This window comes from Notechis scutatus, chromosome 2 (assembly GCF_049901735.1).
Source record: "Notechis scutatus isolate UNSWTSFEM ecotype Mainland chromosome 2, rNotScu1.2, whole genome shotgun sequence".
Classification (NCBI taxonomy): Eukaryota; Metazoa; Chordata; class Lepidosauria; order Squamata; family Elapidae; genus Notechis; species Notechis scutatus.
Genome location: NC_142010.1, coordinates 13,796,474 through 13,817,938, shown reverse-complemented (window position 1 = coordinate 13,817,938; position 21,465 = coordinate 13,796,474). Strand labels below are relative to the sequence as shown.

Here is a 21,465-nt window from a genome sequence, read left to right as displayed (position 1 = left end):
AAATTATGCATTTTGAAATTATTTCTTACAGAGAAACAAAGAATGAAGCTTCCTGGTTTTTATGATGGAGATCAAACAGCGGTTGAGCCTCCAAATCAAGTAAGAAAGGGAAAAGTTTATTAGATTTGTATTCTCCCTTCAGGAAGTGAAGCGGGTATGCAGAGGGCTCTCTCCTTCTGTTTCTCTCCTTGTTTAGCCTGGATTATTTTTGTGTTCTTCCACAACATGAAGAGCAGAATAGCAGGTTCAAGTTGCTGTCGGCCACCATAGTTTCCTCTGCTTATCTTGTTCTGCTAGATTCTCCTCTAACTTTGAGTTTACAAGAAGCAATTTTTAAAAAGTCCTTCAAGAAATAGGAATACACGTATCACAGTGGGAGGAACTGCTAGAGACTTTTTTTTTTTGGTAATTCTTTGACTTGGAATTGTGCAAGGCTAATGAACAATAAATAAATACTCACATTGCCACATTGTCATTTTTAAAAAGCCTTATTTATAATCTGAAGTTCAAAAATAAGCAAATCGTATTAAAAACTTGTAGTGTATTCAAATATAGACTTCTAATACTACATTCCTATTGGTTAGTTAACATAGCTTAACGATTGGTTAAGAGGGGCGGTTTACGATTGGCCGCATAAGCAGCGGGAAGTTTAAATACACGCCATTGGTTGTGAGCCCCGAGCAGCCGCTATAAAAAGGGCTGCCGCAGCTCGACTTCAGTTGAAGTTACTGGTTGCTAATAAAGAGCTGATTTCAACTCCGGTATTCGAGTCTGCTTTGTCCTGGCGATAGAACAAAACTAAAGCAGACTATTAAAATCCAAAGGGAGTGGCCGTGCTGAGCATGGTACCTTGGGCTACAAAATAATGTCTAATCCTCTGATTTGCACCTCATTTAGGAGATCAAATATTCCTACTTTACAATGGCTGAGAAATGACATTCTCAGGGAATTTTCTCTTTGCTTTCTTCCTTTCAGCCAATGGCTCAGACTACTAGATCGATCAATGATAGACAGAGCAATAGATTAGTTGATCCAGAAGTAATCCCAGAATCAATGACCTTGATATAACTTCCCCAAATATTTCTTCACTGAAAGCAATTTTCAGATTTGCCCATTTTCTCACCTTGTGTTAACCATAGCCATTTAACTTAGTGCATATCTTTGATTTGGGAACTTGGGAACAATGGAATAGAATAACAGACTTGATAGGGATATTGGAGGTCTTCTAGTCCATCCCCCTGCTCAGACAGGAAGCCCTATAACATTTCAGATAAATGGCCGTCCAATTTCTTCATCAACACCTCCAGTGTTGGAGCACCCACAATTTCTGGAGAGAAGTCATTCCACTGATTAATTGTTTTCACTGTCAGGAAATTTCTCTTTACTTGCAGGTTGGTTCTCTCCTTGAATAGTTTCCATCCATTGCTTCTTGGAACACTGCTATAATGTCTCCCCTAGTCCTTCTTTTCATGAAACTAGACATCCCCAATTCCAGCAACCGTTTATATGTTTTAGCCTCCAGTCCACTAATAATTTTTGTTGCTCTTCTCTGCCCTCTTTCTAGAGTCTCAAGATCTTTTTTTGCATCTGGCAACCAAAACTGGGTGCAATAATCCAAGTGTGCTCTTACCAAGGCCTTATAAAGTGGTACTAACACTTCATGTCATCTTGATTCTATCCCTCTTAATGCAGTCTATGATTCTCTTGGGGGTTTTGGGGGGGTAACTGTAGCATACTGCTGACTCAGGTTTAAATGTTTGTCTGCTAGGACTACTAGCTAGGTATCACCTATTCTATGCCATTGCATTTGGTTTTTCTTTCCTAAATGTAGAACCTTACATTTCTTACGGTTGATTTCGTTTTGTTAGATGGGGCCTGTTGAGGTAATTCCTCGTAAGGAAAATGAGCGCACACAGGGAGACGTAGTGAGAGTAATGTTGAATAACACACACACAGCACACAGCTACACTGTATAGTAAAATGTAGGTTTTACTTCCAGTAAACGGTTAAGCAAAGTCCAACGAACAGTCCAAGTCATACACGGTTATAGCAGTCAGTTTTCAGTCCAAGGATAATCCAATAACAAAGTCCAGTATCATAAACAGGTCAGTAATCAGACTCACATTAATCCAAGAATAACGATGATCAGCAACAGTCAATAGGGAAATGCAGGAACCAAAAACAGCAAACATCAGAACATCTAGCAACTAGCAACACTCTAGGAAACCAGGTTTCTGGCTCCATCTTATGGCTGTTTGAGGAACCACACCCAATTACAATTTTAAAGAGAGTATTAAAATGTCTATCCTGGATTATATATTTCCAACCCAACTGTTAGGGGATTTACATTCCTAACAGGGCCCAATCTGTCGATCCTTCTATACCTCGAGCTTATCTTCTGGAGTGTTGGTATTCCTGTCAATATGATCTTGTCTGCAAATTTGATGAGTTCTCCTTGTATCCTCTTGTCTAAATGAATGATGAAGATGAACAGATCTTGTGAATCCTCCTGTTCTTCTCTTTTTTCCATGTCCAGGAAGGTCTTGTGTCCTTCGAGGAGGTGGCTGTGTATTTCTCTGAGGAGGAATGGTCTCAGCTGGATCCTGACCAGAAAGCGCTGCATTCAGAAGTCATGCTTGAAAACCATAGGAATGTGGTCTCTCTGGGTAAGAGTTTTCTAGTCCCCAATCAAGAAGAGAGATTCTAGTTAGTTTTTTTATTAAAATACCACTGATCAGATATTTTCTCCTGGGAGGGAGAAGGAAAGGATCTGGCCTTGTCGTGCTCCAAAGAAAGAACGAGTCAATGTCTCTTTGTTTAGATACTTTCTGTGCTATTTGTTATCTGTATTTTTCCATTTCTTTTTTTTTAATTTATCAACTTTATTGAATATAAAAAATTAAAATATACAAATATACAGACTCAAAAAACAAAGATTCATACAGACAAACGTTACCATAATCTCTGTGGTAAAACTTATTCAACTTTCCTTTAATATATTTGACTGAGTTAAATATTTCCTAAATTATATTATGTGGCAGTTATTTCTTACTTCCTATGGGTTCTCTGTTATTTATGTTCTATCAAACATGATGTTCTGTTGTTAATATTTGTTGGATTATACTTATTTATTTTTACCAATGAATTCCTTCTATTGATTGTTTAAAGTACAGGAGAGTCTAAGACTGACATTAACGATTCCTGTTTGTTATTGTATGTATCATAATCTGTTTCATAAATTTATTTTCCCCCCTTGATTCCCCTTTTCATTTTTTTTACATTCTAGCCAATCATACCACTTATTCCAGGTCGAGTAAAATTCCTCCTCCTCTTTTAATTTTAGTGTGAGTTTTTCCATTTCTGCACATTCACAGTTTTTTTGAATAATAAATTGTATTGGTGGTATATTAGGCGATTTCCAAAATTGAGCCAGTGAGATACATGCCGCTGTTAGGATATGGATATCAAATATTTTACTTTAGAGGGATAACCTTCCTTAATGATACCCAGAAGATACAATCTAGGTTCCCACTCCAATCCACCCTGGACAATTTCTTCTAATCAAGTTTTGATTCTAATCCAAAAAATTTTGACCACTGGGCATGTCCACCAGAGATGGAAGTAGGTACCATGGTTCCCTTTGCATTTCCAATAAGTTGGATTGGATGTTGGATATATTTTTGCTAATCTGGAGGGTGCTAGATGCCGTCTATATATCATTTTATATAAGTTCTCTTTAGAAGACACAGATTTAGTTATTGTAAGATTTCTCTGCCAGATTTCTTCCCAGTCTTCTAAGTCTATATTATGGCCGAAATTTCTTGCCCATGCTATCATTGGTCCTTTCACAATTTCCTCTGCTAATTCATATTCCAATAGATAATTATATAATTTAGATATCATATTTTTGTCTGGGTCCAAAAGTATCTTATCAAATTTAGTACTCTTTGATTCTATTCCAAATTCTTTTAAATCTTTCTCATATCTTATTGCTATTTGGAAATAGGACCAATGATCAATCATTATTTTTTGGTTTTCTAACTCTTAGGTCGATTTGAGCTTTCCTTCTTTGTCTAAAATTTGGTAATATTTGAGCTTTTTACTGATGTCCATTGTATTAGGGTGGAACGTTGCCTCCATTGTTGACAATCATAACGGAACTTTAATATAATGATTTTTCCTAATATCAGACCAGGTTTTTATCAAAGATTTGGGTAGAGTATGTCTTTGGAAGTATGAGTGACTTTTACTACTCGGGTTCCACAAAAAGCCATGCCACCTTATTTGTAAGTCATATCCTTCTAATGTTAGAATTCTTTTGTTATCCAATTTAATCCAATCCTTTATCCACATTAACATTACTGCTTTATAATAGGTCTCCCAGGCAGGGGAGACCAAAGCCGCCTTTGCTTTTATTATCTTGTAAATAAATTAATTCTTGATTTCTTGCCTGCCCATATGAATTTCATAGTAATTTTATCCAATTCTTTGAAAAACAATTTATCCAATAACATAGGCATTGTTTGGAATAAATAAAGCAGTTTAGGAAGAACATTCATTTTAATTGTGACAATTCTGCCTAATAAAGAAATCTGCATTTTGCTCCATATCTCCAAATCTCTTCCTATTTGTTGTACTAGTTTAACATAATTGTCTTCTTTCAAAGTTATTGTTTTGGGTCTCAACCATATACCTAAATATTTAATCTTATTGACAATTTGTAGTCCCATTATTTCTTCTAGTTCTTTTTGTTTATTATTTGTTATATTTTGAACTAACATTTTGGTTTTTTCCTTATTGATTTTCAACCCAGCTAGTTTACCGAATTTATCAATTTCTTTTAATAAGGTTGTTCCTGACTATTGAATCCTCTATAATAACAACTACATCATCAGCAAATGCCTGTAGTTTATATTCTTGTCTTTTAGTCTTAGTACCTTTAATTTCCTCATTCATTCTAATTCTGTCCTGTAATGTTTCTAATATTGTAATAAAAAGCAGAGGCGATAATGGGCATCCCTGCCTGACACCCCTTTTATTTCAAAAGGATTGGTAAATTCTCCATTTATCATTACCCTTGCTTTCTGAGTTAAATAAATTGAATCTAACATATTTGTGAAGTTATCCCCGAATTTCATCAAGTTTATGTGGCGTTTCATAAATTCCCAGTTTAGGTTGTCAAATGCCTTTTGTGCGTCCAGGAAGACCAGAGCAACTTGGCTTCCTGGATGTGTTTCATAGTATTCTGATAAATCAATTATCATTCTTGTATTATTTCTAATCTGTCTCATGGGAAGAAATCCATTCTGGTCAGGGTGAATTCTTTCATTGAGAATTAGTTTCAATCTTTCCGCCATCACACTTATAAAAATTTTGTAATCTGTGTTTAAAAGAGATATTGGTCTGTAATCTTTTACCTGGGTGGCATCTGCACCCTCTTTAGGGATCAATATAATATGGGCCTCCTTCCACGATTCCGGGACTCTTGCCTCTAATCAAACCTAATTGGAAATCTCTAGGAACAACTTTTCTAGTGATTCTCCGATCTCTTTGTATAATTCGTGTTAGTGTTTGGGGATTAACCCCTAGCAGAGTATTGCAGCAGTAGTCAAGCCAGGCAGCCAAACGAGAGTGGAAGGGCCCCAGAGTATACACACACTGAACACAAACACTGTTTGTAGTTTAAATAGTTTTTAATCCATTTAGAGTTTAAAGCATTGTCATTCAGTCCATTAAGTCATTCACAGTATTTCCATCCAGTAAGACTCACTAGTATAGTCCAAGTTAAGAGTCCTTACAATATCTTTATCAGCCGATAAAGATATCTTCTCCTCCTCCGGTGCCTCTCTCCAGAGGAACAATCGCTGGATATTCAGCAAGACGCTCAAACAGTAGAACAGTTGAATTCCGCAGTAAATCAGCAAACAGTAGCAGACAGGAACATCTCAGTCACAGGCACAGTCACAGTAACACAGAGGCAGTCGCAGTAAGACACAGTCGCAGTAAGCTTTCCAGCTTCTAATGCTTCCTTATATTGTAACTTCTAACCGCACCCTTAATCGGCTAATTGCCTGCAGCATTGTGCTTAAAGTGATAAGCACTTAAACCATGATATCTAAGTTTTATATATTTATTCACCCAAACCATATTTGGTATCAATGTTATACCTAACATACTCCCCTTTTGGGTGAAATAAATATATAATACCTTTACAATCTAACCCCATATTTTTCACAACTCTCCTGGTGCTTACTGGCACCTTGGGCTTTAGTAAAATTATCAGCTAAATTGTCCTCCGACATACAGTACTCTAGCTGAATCATCTTACTTCTTACAGATTGTCTCACGTTTAGGTATCTTAGAACTGTATGCTTGCTCCTTGTTTTTACTGCAATATTTGTGGCCATTTGAATTGCTGCCTGATTATCTTCATGTATAATTATAGGATAATCTACAGTTATACCTATATCAATTAACATTTGTTTATACATTATTAATTCTGTACATAACAGAGATAAACAGGAGAATTCTGCCTCCATAGTAGACAAACTTATATGCTGTTGTCTTATTGACTTCCAGCCTATTAATGTCTTACCCAGCATTATGGCTGTTCCTGAAGTCGACTTTCTAGTGTCTCTTTCTGATGCAAAGCTAGCATCTGCATAAGCACTCAGAATTAAATCACCCTTTGGTTCTAAATACAATGAATAATTCATTGTCTTTTTAAGATATCTTAATATCCTCTTAGCTGCATTCCAGTGTCTTTCACATGGTGCAGAATTGAATCTAGCCAACTGATTCACACAGTACGAAATATCTGGTCTAGACCAATTACTAATATAACTCAAACTACCAATTAAAGATTGATAAATCACCTTATCAAACTCCGGGCTTTGTTCATCAGTGTTGCTAAACTCCTGACTCATTGGAGTCTTAGCCGGCTTACAAAGCTCCATCTTATAATCTTTTAGCAATTTGCTTATCTTATCTTCCTGAGATATCTTAAAACCTTTCCGTGTTTTCTTTATATTCAAATCGAGATACTTCTTTATCTCCCCTAATTGCTTGATCTTTATTCTCTTTCCTAATGATGCTATTATTTTATTTGCTTCATCATTAGTTTCAGTAATCAATGCAATGTCATCTGTGAATAGTAATAATAATGATACTTTCCCATTTGTCTCCCTCTTAAACAGACATGGATCGGCTAAACCAGCTTTAAATCCTATATTGTTTAGTTCCTTTACAATATACTGGTTCCATTCATAGCCTGATTGTTTAAGACCATAGAGGCTTTTCTTTAACAACCAACAATCATTATTATCCTTATTTTCACTTTTAATACCAACAGGTTTTTTCATATAAATAGTATGTTTTAATGGGGCGTGCAAGTAAGCAGTTTCCACATCTAGATGGTTAACTATATAGTTTTTACTAGCTGCCCACACTAAAGCTGCCCTCAAGGTTGCTGCCTTAAGACTAGGTGCAAAAACCTCATCGTAGTCATTGGCATTCTGCCTAAAACCTTGGGCTACTAACCTTGCCTTATGGATTAAATTACCATCTTTATCTGTTTTTACCTTAAAAATCCATTTGTAGCCAATGGATTTCTTACCTACAGGTAATTTGGCATTTTCATACACTTTCATATCTCTTAATGAATTTAGTTCCTTATTCATTGCTGCATACCATCTTTCTTTTTCCTTAGTAGGATACTTTTTAATTTCTTCTACAGAATTAGGAACTTGATTAATCTGGCACACTGTGTTAGCCTGGTACCTATCAGGCGGTCTAGATACACGTGTAGTTCTTCTGGGAATTACAGGGCTTACAGGAGGACTTTGTTGAACTACTACCTGTTCATCTTCCTCATCCTGTTCAGCTATTGAATCTGTTTCTTCCTTTATGGGCACTATTTCATCCTGTATTTGTCTCTTTACTTTATTTTTAAAGTTACAGGGATAACTAATGGGATTTCTATAGGATTCAATAATTACATCTTTATTGGCATCCTGTTCTAATTTCTCCCATCCTTCATGTTCTAGAAATTGGGCACTAGCACTACATAACACTTTAGATGTGCCTTTCTCCCAAAATCTATATGCCCTATGGTTTGCCTGATAACCAACGAAGAAAAATCTTTTAGCTCTATGTTGCCCTTTTTTTCTGATTTGTGCAGGAATATGCACCCATGCTGGTGCACCAAATGTGTGCAGGTAACTTAGGTCAGGTTTCCTACCATGCCACCTGGTAAATGGTATTTCACCTGTTGTTGTATTAACAACGTTGTTCAATATGTTATTAGCACACATTGTAGCCTCCCCCCACAAAGTATCAGGTAACCCAGAATCATTTAACATTGTTCTAACCATTGCCTGTAGTGTTTGGCCTCTTCTTTCAATAAAAGCGTTATGTTCTGGCCTGTATGGAGCAGACTTCTTATGCTCTATTCCAGCTATCTTAAGTCTGTTCTGGAATTTGTTATTAATAAATTCTGTACCATTATCTGTCACCAGGGTTATCAGTTGTCGTTTAGACTTTCTTTCAGCAAACCTAAGCCAATTGAAAAAATGTTGATATGTTTCAGTTTTGCTTTTCATTAAATAGCAAAACCCATATCTAGAATAATGGTCCATAATGCTCAGTATATATCTAGCACCCCCCATACTGGGTTTCTTTGGACCTATGATGTCTGCAAATACCACTTCTAAAGGTTCTTTTGTTTTGAAACCATTTAGCCTATTTGCAGGCAATACTTTGCTCTTATCTTCACAGCAAACATTACAACGCAAATATTTATCACAAGGTTTTAACCTTATTCCTTCAGATAACTCAACTGTACGTTTTAGCATTTTAAAATTTACATGCCCCAAACGCCTATGCAATAAATGGATACATTCATTATGAGGTTTTATATTATTAAATACAGTTTGTGCCTCCCCTTTCTTACTATTGTCTAAGACATATAATGTTCCATTTAAAGCTGCAGTTACCCTTTTGTTATCTTTTTCAATTATGCAATTATTATCTTTAAAAGTAATTACATAACCTAATTTATCTAATACCCTTACTGAAAGCAAATTAAACTTTAGTTGCTGTACATACAACATTTTTATATCCTGGTTTATGCACGGACAATGTGCAAAACCTTCACCTTTCGCTTTCAGATTCCAGCCGTTAGCAAGAGATATATGTTGAGAGCTTGTAGACATTTTTATAAATTTTGTCTTATCTCTTGTGATGCAGTGGGATGCGCCACTGTCAACCACCCATATATCATTCTTCACATCAGAGTTGCTAAACGTGGCTAGTTCAAATGCTTTCTTTGGCTTTTTTATATTCTGGCTTTTTCTCTTTTTGCAGAATCTTGCCAAATGTCCTCTGCCTCCACAATTAAAACACTTTTTAATTGTGTATGCCGTCGAAGATAAATTCTCTTCTTCCGGGTGCTTTACTTTACTAAGCTGGTTTCTTTCAAGCTTTGAAGATAATTTCTCTTCTTTCTTATCTTCTCTCAGCTCGTCACGCTCACGCCTTCTTCTGGCTTCTTCTAGTAGCCTGCCTGTAATCTCGGTTAATGAGAGGCTTTCTTTTGGCAATACCTCTAACGAAGTCACATAGTCATCATAGCTTTGATCTAATGAAGATAATATGATGTAGACTTGTTGCAGTTCATTAAATATAAGCTCTTTTTCTTGCAAATCTTGAAAAATGCTCTTCATACAGTTTAAATGAACTAACATATCTCCATTCCTCTGAAGATGCGTTCGAAAAAGCTTCCGTGTAAGATTTATATGTGCTCCTACACTGTCCCGAACATAAATCTTCCTGAGGTTCTCCCAGCAGTTTGCAGCATTTTCTTCTCCACGAATATGGACAAGCTGCTGATCACAGAGAGTCAGTCCTATGATGCATAAAGCCTGCTCATTCTTCAGTTTAAAGTCTTGTAACTTTTCGTTATCATCATCATCAGCAGGATCCCAGCTACTCACATCTGGTGGGTTTGCTATAATGTCCCACAAACCTTCTTTACGTAGAAGTAAACTACATTTCATTGACCATGAAACATAGTTTGTTCCGTCCAGCCTGGATATCATGGACAGTTGTGACAAATTTACTTGTGCCATTACTCTTCAGATATTTTGACTAATTTAAACTAATTAAAACAGTTTGTTTTTACAGTAATGTGCAACTCACACCAACTCTCTCTGCTATATCCTGGTTAGTTAGACTATGCTGCTGGGCCCATAACCAATGTTAGTGTTTGGGGATTAACCCCTAGCAGAGTATTGCAGCAGTAGTCAAGCCAGGCAGCCAAACGAGAGTGGAAGGGCCCCGGAGTATACACACACTGAACACAAACACTGTTTGTAGTTTAAATAGTTTTTAATCCATTTAGAGTTTAAAGCATTGTCATTCAGTCCATTAAGTCATTCACAGTATTTCCATCCAGTAAGACTCACTAGTATAGTCCAAGTTAAGAGTCCTTACAATATCTTTATCAGCCGATAAAGATATCTTCTCCTCCTCCGGTGCCTCTCTCCAGAGGAACAATCGCTGGATATTCAGCAAGACGCTCAAACAGTAGAACAGTTGAATTCCGCAGTAAATCAGCAAACAGTAGCAGACAGGAACATCTCAGTCACAGGCACAGTCACAGTAACAAAGAGGCAGTCGCAGTAAGACACAGTTAGTCGCAGTAAGCTTTCCAGCTTCTAATGCTTCCTTATATTGTAACTTCTAACCGCACCCTTAATCGGCTAATTGCCTGCAGCATTGTGCTTAAAGTGATAAGCACTTAAACCATGATATCTAAGTTTTATATATTTATTCACCCAAACCATATTTGGTATCAATGTTATACCTAACAATTCGCTTGGCAACCCATCTGGGCCTGGAGTTTTATTGCTTTTTTGCCTTTTAATCACTTCTTTTAACTCATCTAAAGTTATCTCCTTATTTAATATCTCTCTTTTATCTTCCGTTAATGGCAGTAATGTACTTTCTTTCAAATATTCTTCTAATTTATTTGCGTCTATTTCTTCTTGGTTATATAAATTCTCGAAATAGTCTCTTACGATTGTTTTCTTTTCCTCCAATTCCGTCTCTAATATCCCATTATTATCTTGCAATTGGTATATAATTTTTTGGTTTTCTTTTTTCAGTTTATACGCTAACCATCTTCTGGGTTTGTTTGCATATTCAAAATAATTTTGTTTTGTGTATAGCATTGTCTTAATTAAATCTTCCTGGTCTAATACAGTATATTCAATTCATGTTTAAGTAATATCAAGTCATTTTTAATTTGTTAGTCCCTTGGGGCTTTCATTAGTCTATCTTCCAAATCTTTTAGTCTTTTTATTAACAAGTTTTGTTTCTTCCACTTTTCTTTATTTCTTTTGGCTGTATAGGCTATCGATATACCCTTTAGGTATGCCTTCATTGTGTCCCAAAAAATTTGCAACGAGGTATCTTGTTTTTTATTGAATTTAAAAAATATCTCTAATTCTTCCTTAATTTTTTGAGTGTATCCATTTTCTTTCAATAGTGTATCCATTTTCTTTCAATAGTTGTGGGTTAAGTGTCCACCTAGCTTTTTTTAAAGTTTGGGTTTTCCAAGTTATTTGCAATGGGTTATGATCTGCCCAAGTGTTGGTTAAAGTTTCTACAGTATATTTTTTATATCCTTAAGTAAATCATTATTCATCCATGCCATATCTAACCTTGACCAGGATTTGTGTGGATTGGAGTAGAAGGTAAACTGGGTCACTTCTGGATTCCATTTCCTCCATGCATCTACTAAATCTAGTTCCTCGGCCATATCAAAAAAACATTTAGGCAATGTATTACTTTTTTTTTTTGATATTTTTGATCACTGGCGTAATCCTGTTTATTGTTAGAAATTGCATTAAAGTCGCCAATTATGCATATCATAGGGTTGCCTAATTCTATTAATTTTGCATATAGAGTTTTATAGAACTCATTGTGATTTGTATTGGGGGTGTATATCCCTACTAGTAAAATCTTTTTGTTTTGTATAACCACCTCTACAATTAATATTCTTCCAATCTTGTCATTATAAATGAGTTTCAATTCTTTGATATATAATGCTACTCCTCTCTTTTTTCCTCTGCTAGTGATGTGTATAGTTTCCCTAACTTTTTGTTTTGTAAATATTTCTGTTCTTGTGGTTTAATATGAATCTCTTGAAGACATATTATGTCCAATTTCAGCTTTTCAAGTTTCAAAAGTATTTTTTTCCTTTTTGATGGATTGTTTAAGCCATTAATATTTATAGAAGTCAGTGTTAGTCCTTTCCCCATTCTTTCTTATTTTAGGTGTTACCTCTCATTGGTTTTGGCTATTGTTTGACTTCTGGTTTTGATTCCTGTTTCCTCTCAGGTAGATCTTTCCCCTCTATCTTCTTTGTTTTGGTTTTCCTCTCGTTCTTTAGTTCTTTGTTGTATTTCTTCTTAACTTGGCGTTTCCAATTCGTCTCTGCTACTTCTTTCTTCCTCTGATCCGCCCAGCTGTTCAAAGAACTCTTGTGCTTTATTTAGGTTATCAATTTTCACTCTTTTTTCATTCCAGGATGTCAGAATACCTTCCGGGGTAATCCATCTAAAAGAATTTTTTATTTATTTAAATTATTAGTGAGGAATCGATAGTCCTTCCTCTGTTCCCAGTCTCTTCTTGGTATTTGTTTCAGTACTATTATTTCTTTAGCTTTGTATTTTATTGTCTCTTCTCTAGAAATCTTGTAAATAATATCTCTGACTTTCCTTCTAGCAAATCTAATATGGACCTCTCGAGGGAGTCTGTGTCGTCTCGCATAACTAGTATAGACTCTGTAGATATCATCAAATTCATTTATCATCTCATCTTTGTCTCTTTGAAGAAAATCTGGTAGAAGTTTAGCCATCACCGATGTTAAGTCCTCCTCTCTAGTTTCCTCTACGTTCTGAAATCTCAATAAGAGGCTCTATCCATCTCAAGGTGGATTAAGGCCTCTAGAGTTTCCTTGTTGTGAGTTGTAATTTTATAGTTCATAAGTTCTAACTTTTTTCATTTTGTTCGGATTGTTGTTCAATTATCTTGATTTTTTCTTCATTTTTCTTAGTTGATTCCTTGATCAAGCCTATTTTTTTGTCCAGGTTTCTGATTTCAGTTTTCATTTCCCTTATTTCTGATTTCAGCTCAGTTTTCATTGCTTCCCGGTTTGCTTTACTTTCAATGTGATTTTTGGCCATAGATTCTTGTAATGTTAGCATCGTATTCTGGATTGCTAATAGGGAGGTTTGCACTGATTGGGTGCTGGTTGTGGTAGTCGATTTCTCGGGGGCCAACATTCCTTCAATTGTTCGTTGAGTTGAAACTGCCAGACTGGATGGTGCCACCGTTGGCACAGGTTTTTTTCTCTGTCTTAGTAGTGGTGATAATTGTCATATCTTTTATAATTTTGGCCTGTTCATCTATTATCCTATATATACTATCCCAAATTACCATCAATGCTATGATTTTCTAATAGGGTCTCTTAATTATTAATGCTGAAGTTTTCCTAATCAGTATCAACCACTATTTTTCAATACAAACATGTATCAGACAATATCACCTTTGATTAACTACTCACCAACTTCCATCACAATCAGTATACACTTAATTTTTAACTCTTAGCAATCTATATTAGAGAAAAAATACCTATGTTGTTGTAATAAATACTATAATAATTTCATACCATCACAATAAATCACTGGGAAAAGGGTTAAGTAGGACAATTAATTACCACCTTCCTTTTATCAAAATCAATTAGGGTTATCTAAACACATTACTATATGATATCTTCAATATTCTTAATTATACTGACACTATACATAAAATAAGAATTGTGAATTATGAGGGAACCAAAGAAAAGAATCTATATAAAAAATAGGAAATCTAAAGTAATCAGCTACTAAGTAAATAAAAAAATAGAATTATATAAGTTATCTGATACAATATTCCTCCTATCTATAATATGACAATAAACTAATTAAATATATACCAGCGTTCTTGTAGTTCAATATTTTTCCAGTTACAAGTTTATAAGTCTCTTCATTCACAATGAAACAGTTTACCAGAATTTAGATTTCTCAATGGCCGTCTTAAGAATTGCACAGTCACTCTTCTTTCCATTTAGGTTCTTATCCGATCTTTTTTATCTCTCTCCAGTTCACTTGATTTTAACACATTAGTTTCAAGCTGTCAAAAGGAAAAAGAACCTTCCAAAAATAACTTCTCAGCTCTCACACCACACTCCAATTTTCCGTCACAATTCTTCTTGTTTTCTTATTTTCACGCTTACATTCACTATTGTCCCAGCATTAGGGGTGGTAGGTTAAAACATTGCCGCCGATTTCCACTCTCCCCCCTTTCACCCTGGGTTTCCTTAGTTTGCTTGATTGTTCTTTCAAACGATCGCCTATCTCAATTGTTATCCAAATGAATTGTAATTCAAATAAAGCTTCCAACCTCATGCGATTCCCACCCCTTCATCCACTGCCATCTCGCTGCTTCCTGCTAGCAAGTTTGTCACGTCTCCGGGTCTGGCCACACAGGCTGACTTCTTTCTCCTCGGACTTCGGGCTCCCTTCTTCAATGTTTCGGGATCGCAACCTCCCAAACTGTCTCCAAGAGTCTCTCCTCGCCTTGTCGATCCCTCCAGGACCTGACACCGCCAGGAACGGCCGTCTAGAGGCGAAAATCCCGGCTCAGGAGATCAGAGCAGAATGCTCCAGAACCGACACGACGTCACCGGAAGTCCCTTGTATTTTTCCATTTCTATTTGAACTTATCTGTGGAGGCTGAAAAGAACAAGGTGTGCTTTTATGTGTCCTGTGCAGGTCGTATGAGAGGAGTGTGTTGTCATTTGTCCTCTGAAACCTCCCTAAATTGTGTGAGAACAGAACCTCTCATGGTCAGGCCATGGAAGATTACTCTCCCAATCCAATACAAGAACAAATGCCTCATGCCGTGTGACTCAGAGCATCCTAGGGTACAAGTAATCCTCAAGTTACCACAGTTCACTTAGCAAACAGTTCCAGGTTGACAAGCATATTTTCCCCAAGTATTGAGACCCAGTCCCAAAATTTATGAGTGTTGCCTCTCCACAGTCATCATTCACACTTACGAATGACAGTAGAGGCGCTACAATATTCACCCTACCTATTCCCCCACCCCAACTCACAGGGACTTACCATATTTTTCAGACTATAAAGTGCACTTTTCCCCTCCAAAAAAGTGGGTGGAAATCTCTGTGCATCTTACTGAGCAAAAAGTGGATCTGTTTTTGGCCTCCCAAACCCTCAGCGCGTCCCGTTATTACCCTCCTTGACATCCAGAAGCACTCTGCAGAGCCTGCTTTTGGTCTCCGGAGGCCTACGCGGCTTCAGGGAGGCTGAGAACGGGATGCACAGAAGGTTTGGGAGGCCAAATATGGGCCTGTTTTTGGCAGGGAGAGTGCTTCTGGATGCCGGGGAGGACAAAAATGAGACATGCGGAGGCCAAAAACTTTTATTTTCTTGTTTTCCTTCTCTAAAGCTAGGTGCGTCTTATAGTCTGAAAAATATGGTACCTTGCGACGATGTGGCGAGCCATCGGTTCCCTTGCCTACTTCAGTGCATTTTCAGAAAGAAGAGTAGTGAGAGATACACGTGATCAGCAGTGGGAAATCTAGCACTTATTGACCTCACATGATCTTGCACCACAGTGCTTTAGGCCTCTGTTCACTGCTAAACAAGGCCTGCAGCAGATCCAGGGCAAAAGAGAGGAAAGGCCTCTTTGTTTTCAAAGAGTTTTGCCCTGGATCTGGTGCAGTCCTCAGTTCTTAAAAGAACATAGGCCTAAAATACTGCAGTGCCCCAATAAATCTTAAGTTTTCTCCTAATTCCTCCGTGGATGTTTCCCCTGATTATTATGAAATTCAATGGTGAAAAAATAAGGTTCTACATTTAGGAAAAAAAAAATGCACAGGTACAGTATATGTGGTACCTTGCTCAATAGTAGTAACTGTAAGAGGGATCTTGGGAGTCCTAATAGACAACCATTTAATTATGAGCCTGCCGTGCATAGCAGCTGACAAAAAAGTCAACACATTTCTACACTGCAAAAACAGACGGATAGAATCAAGATCACGTGAATTGTTAATACCTCTTGATAATGTCTTGGTGAGGCCACACTTGGAATACTGCGTCCAGTTTTGGTCACCATGATTGTAAAAAATATGTTGAGACTCTATAAAGAGTGCAGAGAAGAGCAACAAAGATGATATGGGGACTAGAGACTAAAACCTATAAAGAATGGTTGCTGGAATTGGGTATGTCTAGTTTAATGAAAACAAGGACTGGGGAGACATGATAGCAGTTTTCCATTATCTCAGGGGCTGCCACAAAGAAGGGGGAATCAAGCTATTCTATTCCTTAATTCAAAACTGATTCTGAGTGAGATTTGTATATATATAGATAGTTGTAAAGAAATAGTTTTCTAGACATTTTCAAAGCTTTCATGACTTATGAATATAGAAATCATTATGTCTATATCACACCACTGTAGGCATGCAAACATACAACCTAATGGAATTTTGGAGAAATTCATAAGGAAATTCACTTGACTTTCTACACTTTGATCTTTTTCTTTAACCTCATTGTCATTTTCATTTCCTTTTTGCTTTGAAGGTAATAATGGGCAGGAGAATCAAGATTCCTGTGAACTGTTCCAAGTGATCAATGCTAAAGATGGAACGGAGAAGTTTGGAATTCGAATGGAATTCGAAAGCCATGAGAGAAACCAGTCAAAGAATTGGAATCAGGAAAGCTCATCTTCCACTGATGCTCCGATGCAAGACTTTCTTGCCCAAGAAGAAAAAATAAGGAAAAAATATACTGGAAAAAGTGTGAAGCTAATAAAAGCTAAAGGAGAAGTAAATGAACACTATTTAACTCAAAACACAGGAGATGATGCTATAAGAAGATACAACGGACAAAATTACAATGGGAGATTCATTCTTTCTCATGGGAATAACTTCCTTATATCTCAAAAAGCGTTTGATACAAAAGAGAAGCCTTATAAATGTTTGGAATGTGGAAAATGTTTTAGAAGAAGAACGCAACTGATTATCCATAAAAGGATCCACACAGGTGATAAACCATATAAATGCATGGAGTGTGGAAAGACCTTTGCCTGGAGCAGTAGCCTTAGAAACCACAAAAGATTCCACACAGGAGAGAAACCATTTAAATGCATGGAGTGTGGAAAGACATTTACTCGTAGCAGTGGCCTTAGAAGTCACAAAAAGATCCACTCAGGGGAGAAACTGTATAAATGCATGGAGTGTGGAAAGAGGTTTACTCAGAGCAGTTCCCTTAGAAACCACAAAAGATTCCACACAGGAGAAAAACCATATAAATGCATGGAGTGTGGAAAGACATTTACTCGTAGCAGTGGCCTTGGAAGCCACAAAAAGATCCACTCAGGAGAGAAACCCTATAAATGCATGGAGTGTGGAAAGACCTTTGCTAATAACAGTGACCTAAGAATCCACAAAAGAATCCACACAGGAGAGAAACCATTTAAATGCATAGAGTGTGGAAAGACCTTTGCTCAAAAATATAATCTTACTTCCCATAAGATCATCCACACAGGAGAGAAGCCATTTAAGTGCATGGTGTGTGGAAAGACCTTTGCTTGGAGCATGAGCCTTAGACGCCACAAAAAGATCCACTCAGGAGAGAACCCCTATAAATGCATGGAGTGTGGAAAGTCGTTTACTCAGAGCAGTTCCCTTAGAAACCACAAAAGATTCCACACAGGAGAGAAACCCTATCAGTGCATGGAGTGTGGAAAGACGTTTACTCGTAGCAGTGGCCTTAGAAGTCACAAAAAGATCCACTCAGGAGAGAAACCCTATAAATGCACAGAGTGTGGAAAGTTGTTTACTCAGAGCAGTTCCCTTAGAAGCCACAAAAGATTCCACACAGGAGAGAAACCATATAAATGCATGGAGTGTGGAAAGATGTTTACTCGTGGCAGTGGCCTTAGAAGTCACAAAAAGATCCACTCAGGAGAGAAACCCTATAAATGCACAGAGTGTGGAAAGAAGTTTACTCAGAGCAGTTCCCTTAGAAACCACAAAAGATTCCACACAGGAGAGAAACCATATAAATGCATGGAGTGTGGAAAGACCTTTGCTTGGAGCATGAGCCTTAGAAGCCACAAAAAGATCCACTCAGGAGAGAAACCATTTAAATGCACAGAGTGTGGAAAGATCTTTGCTAATAATAGTGACCTAAGAATACACAAAAGAATCCACACAGGAGAGAAACCATATAAATGCATGGAGTGTGGAAAGACGTTTACTCATAGCAGTGACCTAAGAATACACAAAAGGATCCACACAGGAGAGAAACCATATAAATGCATGGAGTGTGGAAAGACCTTTGCTCAAAGAGGTCATCTTATTTCTCATAAGATGATCCACACAGGGGAGAAGCCGTATAAATGCATGGAGTGTGGAAAGACCTTTGCTCAAAGAGGTCATCTTATTTCTCATAAGATGATCCACACAGGGGAGAAGCCGTATAAATGCATGGAGTGTGGAAAGACGTTTTCTCAGAGCAGTGACCTAAGAATCCACAAAAGAATCCACACAGGAGAGAAACCTTATAAATGCATGGAGTGTGGAAAGACGTTTACTCATAGCAGTGGCCTTAGAAACCACAAAAAGCTCCACTCAGGAGAGAAACTATATAAAGATCCTCCTACTCAGGTGAAGCTCCTTCTCCTTCCCCAGAGCCCCGTTCCTCCAGCTCTGCCAGGAGCAAATTCTGGACGTGGATCATGGGGGCCCTGATAGGAGTGGACTTCCTGGCTGTGGGGCTCTTCTCCTACCTGAAGAGCAAGAAAGGTGAGTGGGGGCCTGAGGAGAGGTTGTGGGGAGGGGACCATCTAGGGGAGGCCTCTCCTCGAGCTCAGCAGCTGGCTAAGATGGCCCCCCTGAGGAATAGTTTTGGGAACTTCTATATTTGGGGCTATTAAGGGAAGATCGTCCAACCTATTATGGGCTATCAATGGGGAGGGGGACCCCCTGAGTCCTCCAGCCCATGAAGGTCCTGACTGGCTCTTTTTCTCCATCTAGCAATTTCTGTCCAACCTCCAGCAGGTGAGTTTCTTCTCTTTCCCCCCATCTCAACCCATCCTACTAGTTATAGGTGAGTTTTTAATTCCTTAATTGTTCCTTTGAAAAAAACATGTCTGAACAAAATCTCCTTTCTGTGGATATGGCAAATTTTTGGATTTTCGGCAGCTTTTCCTTACAGAGATCTGAAAAAGTATTGCAATCAAAAACACACAAACAATAAAATATTTCGCACAATTTTTCCAAGTTTTGGGAAATTGCAAAACGGAATGGAAGGAGGGAAGGGAGGGAGCCCCCCCCCCCAGGTTTAAATTTCCCCCTCCCCCCATTTTGTAAGCAACCCACCCATTCTGGAAGATCTTCCCAGATAAGATTTCTGATAATGAACATAGCATCTCAGGTATTGTTCTATCATTACGTTAGTTCGTTCTGCAGGTCCGTTCGTACTCCGTCCGTACTCAGAAGGTGGAGTTACGTCCTTGAAAATGATGACCCTATCAACTTAATGAACTCCCTCCAAAACTTTGCCATAAACTGGAGTTCCCCCCTTATGTTCCGAGATGATCCTTCTTGGCACCCCATGGAGACTCATTTGGGTTCACTAGTTGGAACCTCGACAGGCTGTTCTTCCTGACCCCCCTTCTGGCCACGTGACCTCTTTGCTACCACTCCCATCCTAGCCCCATCTTCTTTGTTCATATGAAGCATCCAGCCTTTTCTTCCCTGAAATGACAGATTCTCTCTCTATCCGTTCCTGCTTGTCAACCACCCCCCTGTAGTGTGGGCCTACGTTGGGGATGGGGGGCTGAAAGGGAAGAAAAATATGTTATTTACACTAAAAATGTCTCTTTATATTCTAATTTTCTTCCCCATCTTTTTTTCTGCAGCCGTCATGGATTAATCCTGCTCTCTGATGCAAAAGGATTTTTTTCTTTAGTGGCTGATGATTCTTTCTCCTGTTTGCAACCTCTGAAAAAATGGAGGCTGAAGGTGGCAACTCCCCTTATCTGTAGCCAACGGGGGTGTCAGGATGTGTTTTCTTTATGAACACTGACTGGCACCCCATGGAGACTCATTCCTTGTGTGTCCAATCATGCTTGGCCAATAAAGAATTCTATTCTGTTCTATTCTATTCTATTCTATTCTATTCTATTCTATTCTATTCTATTCTATTCTATTCTATTCTATTCTATTCTTTATTCCAATATCTATTTTGTTCTGTTCTGTTCTATTCCCCCACCTGGAGGCTCAGCCATGGGGCGGAGGAGGACAATCCCTGAAGAATCCAAGCTTGTTGCCTGCTGGATTCTGGCCACTTCCTCAGTTACGCTTTGGAGGAGCCCAGCGCTTCAGGCTGGGGAAGCGGAACCCAAGCACCTTTGCGGCCGATGGGGGTTGGAGGAAGAAGCTCTCTTTGGGTGTGTGTGTGTGAGTGAGTGAGTGAGTGAGTGAATGAGGTTCCCTGGCAAACAGCAGGAAAGGAGAATCTGGATCTTCAATAACATAAAATGTTTGTCAGATTTATTGAGCTTAAAAGTTTATTTCAAATCAAGGCAGAGATTTGGAAAGGTGGGAAAAGCTGTGTTTATTTGGAAACGATATTTCCCTTAAAAGGAAGTTTTGTACGGACGCACATACAAGAGTTGGAGGGAGTTGCAGACAAAAACGCCCTCAAGTTTTCCAGGGGGGGAAACTGCAGGGAGGGTCCTTTGTCCTTCGGCTGAGAATTGGGGAGGGGGACCAAGGAAGAGCCGCTGCTCAGACGGGAAACCTGCCTAAATTCTGGGCTTGGCCCAGAAGAGAAGCGGGGATTGGGGGTCTTGGCTGGGCTCTGGGTGGGGGGAAACTCCGCTTGCGACCCTTCCTGGAGGGGAAGAGTCCCCCTCCTGCCCTGGGGATCTTCTCCCTCGCTCACTTGGGATCCCAGAAGCAGATCCCGGAGTGGAGCACTATCTCCAGGGATCGCCCCTCAGCTGACAGGCCGAAGCCCGGAGAAGGTTGATCAGCCTGGGAGGGAAAATGGGATTTCCTGACCGGGAGAATCGATGGATCAATGGAGCAGCCCCTCCCCCACCTGGAATTGGGGTCTCCATCCCTGGAGGTCTTCCAGAAGGGGCTGGACAGCTGTTTGTCCGGGGTGGGATAAGGGCTCCTCCTGCCTTGGCCAGGGGGTCGGATTAGAACACCTCTAAGGTCCCTTCCAGCCTCTGAGCCTCCCTCTCCCCATTGGCTCTCCCCACACCGAAGCCCTCTGCCCCCCCCAGCCACTCCTGCATGGAGCTGGCAGGAAAGACCCC

At 38.6% G+C, this 21,465-nt stretch overlaps 3 protein-coding genes across 8 annotated transcripts in view; 2 read left to right on the top strand and 1 right to left on the bottom strand.

Moving 5' to 3' along the window:
* Positions 1 to 21,465, top strand: part of LOC113428317 (uncharacterized) — a 136,680-nt gene that overhangs the window by 49,033 nt on the left and 66,182 nt on the right. The gene's annotated exons all lie outside the window — the stretch shown is intronic.
* Positions 1 to 21,465, bottom strand: part of LOC113427367 (uncharacterized) — a 147,353-nt gene that overhangs the window by 72,925 nt on the left and 52,963 nt on the right. The gene's annotated exons all lie outside the window — the stretch shown is intronic.
* On the top strand, positions 36 to 20,288 carry LOC113427365 (uncharacterized). Of its 2 annotated transcripts, XM_087953475.1 has the most exons (5): positions 36 to 99; positions 2,537 to 2,666; positions 16,710 to 18,937; positions 19,169 to 19,192; positions 20,056 to 20,288. In XM_087953475.1, the coding sequence occupies exons 1-3, from the start codon at positions 43 to 45 to the stop codon at positions 18,881 to 18,883; spliced, it is 2,361 nt and encodes a 786-aa protein (XP_087809601.1). In that variant the 5' UTR covers positions 36 to 42; the 3' UTR covers positions 18,884 to 18,937; positions 19,169 to 19,192; positions 20,056 to 20,288. The 2 variants fall into 2 exon arrangements, with proteins under 2 accessions (XP_087809601.1, XP_087809600.1); XM_087953474.1 differs by lacking the exon at positions 19,169 to 19,192.